The sequence below is a fragment of the Gavialis gangeticus genome, unplaced genomic scaffold, assembly GCF_001723915.1.
Source record: "Gavialis gangeticus isolate Ggan-Ray unplaced genomic scaffold, GavGan_comp1, whole genome shotgun sequence".
In the NCBI taxonomy this organism is placed as follows: domain Eukaryota; kingdom Metazoa; phylum Chordata; order Crocodylia; family Gavialidae; genus Gavialis; species Gavialis gangeticus.
Genome location: NW_017728996.1, coordinates 39,085,203 through 39,092,887, shown reverse-complemented (window position 1 = coordinate 39,092,887; position 7,685 = coordinate 39,085,203). Strand labels below are relative to the sequence as shown.

At 43.7% G+C, this 7,685-nt stretch overlaps 1 protein-coding gene across 1 annotated transcript in view; it reads left to right on the top strand.

The window, feature by feature from the left end:
* MTMR10 (myotubularin related protein 10) overlaps positions 1–7,685 on the top strand; it is a 104,196-nt gene that overhangs the window by 68,578 nt on the left and 27,933 nt on the right. The window contains exons 6-7 of the mRNA XM_019504351.1: positions 2,580–2,670; positions 6,737–6,899. Coding sequence (XP_019359896.1) covers positions 2,580–2,670; positions 6,737–6,899 — 254 coding nt within the window. The remainder of the gene's footprint in view (positions 1–2,579; positions 2,671–6,736; positions 6,900–7,685) is intronic.

Sequence of the window (7,685 nt, the reverse complement as noted above, 5' to 3'; positions counted from 1 at the left end):
TGTGAAGTGAAAGAGGCATATTTGGGTAAACTGGGGAAGGTTGTTTGAATCTTAGTGTAATGAGGTGGGCTAAGATCTAGCCTGCAGTTCCAGTGAGGGGCTCCGCGTGGGCAGGCTTTAATGTAAATAATGCTTGTAGGTCCCTAAATAGGACATCTAAATGTCCTTTTCACCCCAGGGGCACATGATAATGTAGGCCTGAAAGCAAGCCACAGACACTGCCCTTTAATGCCCTAAGCCGTGTTTCATTGTATTGGGTGAGACTCCTGTTTTGTTGCAAGTGTATCTGATGGGGCTTGAGGAGAATGAGTGAAACTCAGAGAGAGCTGGGGGGAAAGGAGAAGGTCCCAGGGGGCAGGCGGGAGAAAAGGGACCGTCCCTGGGCAGATAGTGAAGTCTGAGTGAGGACAGAGAGCACAGGAATGGCACAGGAAAGACTGCTTGGCTGCTTGGGACACTGGCACTCGGATTCTGGTAAAAAAACATTGCAAATTCTCTTATAATTTGCCTCTGCCAGGGCCCCCCACAGCAGCAGCTGAGCCCCAGCTGCCACCCACAGGAGGTGACAGCTTCTGCAAGGAGCCTGGCTTCCCCTCTCCCATGGGTGGCACAGCCAAAGTGGAGCCCATGGCTGAGGGGTGGGATGTCCACTACAGGTTCAGACAGGCAAGGACCAGCTTCCTGCTGCTGTGTGCACTCCCTGGGAGGAGTGGGGTGGCCACATGCCCCCCATATTTGTGCCTGGGGCAGGGCAGATGCAGGCTGTGGGCTTGGGCTCCCGACCCTGTGACCCTCTCCCCAGGGCCTCTGCAGCCCAGCAGGTGTGGCAAGAAAGAGTGGGGCTGGGTGGGAAGCTCCTTGCAGCTGTGAGCCCAGCACTGCCCTGGCAAAGAGCCCCCTGCTTGCCTGGCTGCAGTGGGGATAGCAGTGCGGGGTTGTGCCCCTTGCTGCTACCAGGCAGGCAGAGGGTGCGTTGCCAAGGAATTGTGGGGCTTGCAGTGGCAAGGAGTCTCCCCACCTGGTCCCGCTGTGCTCTGCCATCCTGGGTCCCACCCACCAGGCTGTGGAGGCCCTGGGGAAGGGCAGCAGGGTGGGGAACCTGCAGTAGCGGGCAGACTGCCCCCCATGCACAGATCGTGGGGGCATGTGCCTACCCTGCCACCCCAGGAGTGTGCGGAGTGGCAGGGAGTCAATCCCACTCCCCCTGGATGAGCCCCCTGCAGCCCCATCCTGCTCCCCGCCAGGGCCCTGCAACCACACATGGCCCCAAGCCCCACACACCACCAGGCTGGGCAGCAGCCCCACCCCTGCCCAACTCCCTCCTTCTCTCCCTATGGGGGCCACATACAGACTTACTTGCAGGAGCTGTTTCTTACGTTGACGTGGCAGGGATGTACTTGTTCTCCAATTGAGACTCTGCAGTAGTGCCCTTAGGCAAGGTACATGACTCAGCCTGCTCTAGCCTAGCCATCTCATCAGGTTCTTGGAAAGGCTGGGCTTACAGGTATTTTAATATGGAGGGTGTTTGTTTAAAAACCAGTCATCCGAGGTGAGTCTCTGAGGGCCAGGCCCAGTTATCAGGCTGACATGAGACTTCCCAGATCATCTGGCTGATCCATCAGCTTCCAGAATTTCTCAGCAAGTGGGAAAGAGTCTGCTTTTTAACACTCCTAATTAACTGTAGGTCCTTGTACCTTGTCAAGTAACACCTGCCATCTGTACCTCTCATTGGATGCTTCACTGAAATTTTGAAAGTGCTCTGGCCATCTAAAAAAACAAGCCAGAAGCATCCAGCAGGAGGAGAGCATTTCCCAGTCTAATGAATGGAAACTTTTGTGAGTCTCTTGACTTTTACTCCGGAAATCTTGAAGGCATCCGTGAACAGGAATTACTTAGATGCAGGGCTGTCATAACTCCTGCAAGTCTTGCAAGTGAAAATGCGAGGCTGTTTCAAAACATTAATGTCAAAGGTTGTGCTCTAGTGCATGAAACCTATTGCTGCTTATCACACATACTGCAGTAATGCCAAAGGACCAGCCAGGAGTGAGGCCCTGTGTGGTTCATCACTGCACAGGTGCCTTCTGCTCTTGTCTGGCTTTGCTCCCCTGTCCTCCCCATGCGTGTGTATAAATTCACAAGGGCAGTTCAGTGTCTTGCTCCCACAGTCTGGACTTCTTTTGGCAAAGAACAGTTTGGAAGTGCTAAAGCTGGCTGCCCTTTCTGGTACAAACAGATCTTTGTTTTCAACACTAAGAAATGCTGTTGTTATGTCAGTGTATACTTTTGAGTTGCTCCTGATGGGCAGTCAAAAGAAAATCACCTATCTCGATGATGATAATGCTTTCTCACCAAATATTAGCACTTAACCAATTGTAACAATATATTGTAATCCTGTTTTCCGGTCAAACCTGGAAAGAGTACCTCAAAAGATTATCTTTAATCTACCTCATTTTACACATTTTTACAGTGCTACAATCCATGGTAATATATTTAAGTTGTCTTGATTCTTACAATAAAGTACTTTATATTTAATAATGCTTGAAGAGTGAAAAACCAGCATCTTCTTTTTTTCCCCCTAGGTGTGCCTTGCAATTGCTCACTATTCTCAGCCAACAGATCTTCAGCTGCTCTTTGCATTTGAATATGTTGGGAAAATGTATCATAATCCAGGTAACAATGAACCAAAATCTGTTCATAGTTTCCATTCTTTAACATGTGCAGTTGTTCTAACTGTAGTAAGGCTGGAGACTTTTGTATTAAAGCAAGGGAAAGAAGTATTTGAGGTTTGCTTTGGGAGATAATTGCAATGGACTTATACTGCACCCAAAACCTTTACTTTCTGTATGTAAATTAGTTGGTGTGATCATAACTTGTTATCTAAAACAAACAGATTTTATTTTTTTTATCTGAAAAAGCTCCCTATACCAGCATGAATAGCATTATTTTTCAATCTACCCTCCATTTCTCTTATTGTGGGTCTGTATTGGTACTCTGGACACCCAGAAAATCCCCAGGCAGGTTTGTTCACCTGGCCTTCTGTTAGGAGTAAGTTTCTCTTCTGGTGGTATTGCAGGAGGATTTATGCAACTTGGGACTCCATACTTCCTTTCCTAGAGGCTTACTAGGCAGTTCTTCCCACTCAAATCTTCCACCACCCCTGCTGAGTTGGAGCTCACCCTCTCTGCTCAAGGCCAATCTCCAACTGAACCTTGTCAGTTAGGTAAGCTTGGAAAAGATGCCTTTGGATCTTGATTTCTAGTGTAATGCTGTGAGGTCACTGCTTAGTGCTCCCCAGCCAATACACAGCCAGAAGTTAAAAAATCCATTACAGTAAGCTTCCAAATATGAAAAGTGCTCTAGATGTATGTCATTTATTTAATATCTTTACTCTGCCATTTGCATTAGAAACCAATGATCTCGCCACTAAAGGAACTCAGCATGGGGTCTACAAAAAGGCCAGATTCTCAAACTTGCCCCAAATGGGCATGCTCATTTTCTACATGTGTCCACATAACTCCACCTTGAGTGCCCAGATGAAAGTTTATATTTGCTTGCGTGATGGGCACAATAATGTTTTATGTGCTTGTGTGATGGACACACTTTAAGTGTGTGCAGTAACGTTTAAAGAGAGTGTTAAATAAAGTCCACACACTCCCTCCAGCTGCATGATGCAGTAGGGAGCAAATCTACAGAAACCGTAGCGGGATACTGGAGAGAGAAAGAAAGGTGTTAATAAAATGCTGTGTCTATCACAGCCTTCACAAAGCCATCTTTACTCTGTCCATGAAATGGCTGTGCTACCTGAAAGAAAGGCCAGTAGAAGAGTTGCATGACATGAAGTGGGTAAAATAAGCAGAATACCCTTTTGGAGTTTCAGAGTACTAATGGGGGCAGGAAACCAGTGACAATGTGGCCAGTGGTTTTGCTGGGCTACAGTGGCTAGGGGGAGGGAGCCGGCAGACATTCCTGAAAGGGAAGTCTCTGCTCAGTGTTCTCGTGTTTGACTGGGATCCCTGCCCCAGCCCTGGGTTTTACCCAGCCTGCTCCCCTGCCAGTCCTGTAAAAAATTGGTGCTTCAGAGTTTTCCCATTATTTTTTTTCCTCTCCTCTGTGCTTTCGAAAATATCAAACCCATATAGTTATTTTAAAATAGTGTCTCTTGTATTCATACACTCTTTTTTCCCCAGTACATATTAGGAGATAATTGAAATGGACTTATACTGCACCCAAAGCCTTTAGTTTCTGTGTGTAAATTAATTGGTGTGATCATAACTTGTTATCCAAAACAAACACATTTTATTTTTATCTGAAAAAGCTCCCTGTACCAGTATATTAATTATGCTAACATTTTCTGCGGTGAAAAGACGTTATGAAAATTCTAATTCCTTTCCACAATTGTTTTATTTCTCACTTTGCCTAAAATTCCAGCTGTTTTAATTGTGTGTGGGGGCATGTGTGACAGCTCTGGATTGCAAGTAAAGCCAAAGCCTTGCCATAGCACCCTCACAGTTGGAAGTAAAGGGCCAGGCACTCGAAGGTGTGATATGCTCAAAGCTGCAGGTTGGAACCTAGTGGGAGATACAGAAGTGTCTCAGCAGGTTAGGTGGGAGTTAGGCATCTAAACTACTGAAGCTCTTAGTGGAATTTATCTGGAACATTAAGCAACTAATTACCTTACAAAACCTGGCCCCAAATCTTTTACAGATTCCTTATGCGTTATACTTTGTTTTTTTTAAAGTGGGCAAATATTAGAGCTTTTAAAATATGGGACCAGCAGAATAAGCTTGACCTTTTGTGATATGCACAAATGACTGGTTGAATGAGAGTGTCAAATTAATCTTCATTTATGACCCAATCTAAAACTTTGAGTGTTTTTTGGAGATCTGACTGAGCTCCTATTTATTCATTTAATACATTTTAAGGAAAAAATGAGGAAGCATAAAGAAAACTAGGCCAGCGGCTCTAATTTGATGATACCAAAAATAATTTAAAGCGTCTGTTCTGACATGAACTTTTTAACATAATTATGTTTACATTTAACCTAAATATGTATCTAAATATCCTCAGAGAAATTTATGAGGAACCAACCAAAGCCAACCCCAAAAAATTTAAAAAATATAAAAACAGTTTAAAAGACACTTATATAAAGATATAATTTAATTACTCACTGATTTACATAAGGAAAAAAGGATTCCTACTTGTTGTCACACTTGGAATGTAAGGTAGTAAGAGAAGTGGCAGGAAATTGCATTACCGTAATATCACTTTACCTCAATTTTGGAATGGGTCTCTCTTGAAAAGCATACTCGAGGAAGGGTCTTCTAAAACTACTGGAAAGATGAAATTGGTGAAATGAAAGGAGTAAGCTGACACTCTATCATTGGGGTGATAGCATCTTGCAATTTATGTTCAAGCTGATTCCTTTGCCCTGTCTGATCCCACATAGATCAGATTATAGAATGTTTTTAATTCAACTCAGGAAACAGCGTGCCCCATGCTTTCAACACAATTGACCAATTTGTTTCAAAAGAAAAAAACAGTAGCGGAAATCTTACTAATTAATTGGTAACATGGTATACAATAACATTCTTGTATGAGAACCAAAGCTGTTCTTAACAGCAGAGCAGTTCAGTCAGAATGAGTAATGTCATGTGATGTATTAGTAAGCCTTGTTACTGGAGCATTTTTTTGCCTTGGTCCCTGTACTAAGAACAAAAAGAACCTTTTCCAGCTCTTTTGAATGTAGGAGTTTCCTGAAAAAGCACCTCCTAAATCAAAACTGTTAGAACAGTGGAAAGGATGGCAAAGCAGGTGTTATCTGGAAAGTTTGTGGCTCAGTAATAGTCAATCTGTTCTCAGAATTTTTATCAGTAGTAGCAAATTTTAGCTGAATTTCCAGAACAGTTAGCTACCATATTTACTTGAACCCAAGTTGAGGTTTTTTTACTTCCATTTAACATGGGGGTAAAAGCTCCTTATTTTTGGATTCAAGTATGAGGTGGGGGATGGAGGACTGCTGTTATTCTGACTCTGGCCCCACCCCATTGCGGCCTCTGCTCCCTCCTCCCTCCAGCTGGTGTGCCCCATGCTGCCTCTGCAGCCTCCCCCCTTCCTCCCCCCAATCCGCTTTGCTGTGCAGGCAGGTAGGGACAGGCAACAGGGATGGCAAAGCATGGGAGGGCAAGGGGGGCAGACCCCTTGCCACCACTTTCCCCAGTAGGAACAAGACACATTAAAGACGACCCTCTAATAATTAGGTTCTATACATGGAAAATTATAATACATTTATAATAAATTTATAATTGTTCCATGTATAGAATCTAATTATTGCAAGGTCATCTTAAATTCAGTCATCTCGGTTTTGCATAAATATGGTATTTTAAAATAGTACATTGTAACAGGTCAGTTCGAGGAAATTTTTAATCTGCAGATATAGAAAAAGATCACTTACAAATGAATGCAACACTGTTTCCAAACTAGGCCTTTGTGTTCTAGAAACTGAATCAATACAGGAGCTGCATACAGCTTGCTCTGTTGAAACAACAGTCACCCTTGTTTATTACCAAACTATAGGGAAGGTATCGCTACTGGTTAATCTATGACGAGGCAGCATCAGATGTAAGATGCAAGGAACACCTACCTCTTATTTAGAAAAGATTCCACTCTAGTAATTAGCATGATCAAATGTGCAAGGGGTATTCTTAAAAATCTTGCCTTGATGAATTTCCTTTTCTAGCAAAAAAAGTAAATGGAATAGATCCTGGAGGAGGTGGTGGAAGCAGTGGTCAACAGACTCCTTTGTTTGAAGCTTACTCTGATTGGGATAGAGAAATCAAAAGGACAGGTGCATCAGAATGGAGAGTCTGTTCAGTGAATGAAGGTTACATGATTTCTACTTGGTAAGTCTATACCAATGAAAAACAAGCTAATTTGACTGTTGCTATTTTGACTTTACATTGGCCCAAAGAGAAATCAGATGCTGGTAGGAAAACATGGATGCATTTTGGTCAGACCTGAGAGTTTTTCTTCAGTTCATATTTTTATAAAAGCATCTTTCAGTTGATTTACTATAAAATATTCTGAAACAGCAACAGTTTCCATGGAGAGATGTCAGATTTTCTGGTGCTCATACTTAATGAATGCATTCATATTAGATTAAATGAAAGAAAATACCAGTTTTTCCTGTGTTTTCTAATAGTTTTATTTTTCTGGTACAAACTATATGAATAATATCAGTGTGACATAAACTCACATGTCCATAAAAGAAATCTTAACACAATTTGCAACTATAGGCCCGTCAGTCTTACCTCTATCCTTGGGAAACTCTTCAAGAAGATCCTCAAGGAGCACATCTGTGATGGGCCGGCTTCAGGGATGATGCTCAAGGGCAACCAGCACGGTTTCATTAGGGGCAGGTCATGTCAGACCAACCTGATTGCCTTCTACGATCAGGTCACAAAGGCAGTGGATGCAGGTGTTGCCATGGACGTAGTCTTTCTAGACTTCAGCAAGGCCTTTGACACCGTCTCCCACCCCATCCTCATTTAAAAAACTAGGCGACTGTGGCATTGATGCCTACACAGTCAGATGGATTGCAGATTGGCTGAAGGGTCGCACTCAGAGGGTGGTGGTGGACAGGTCATATTCGACCTGGGGGGAAGTGGGCAGCGGAGTTCCCCAGGGCT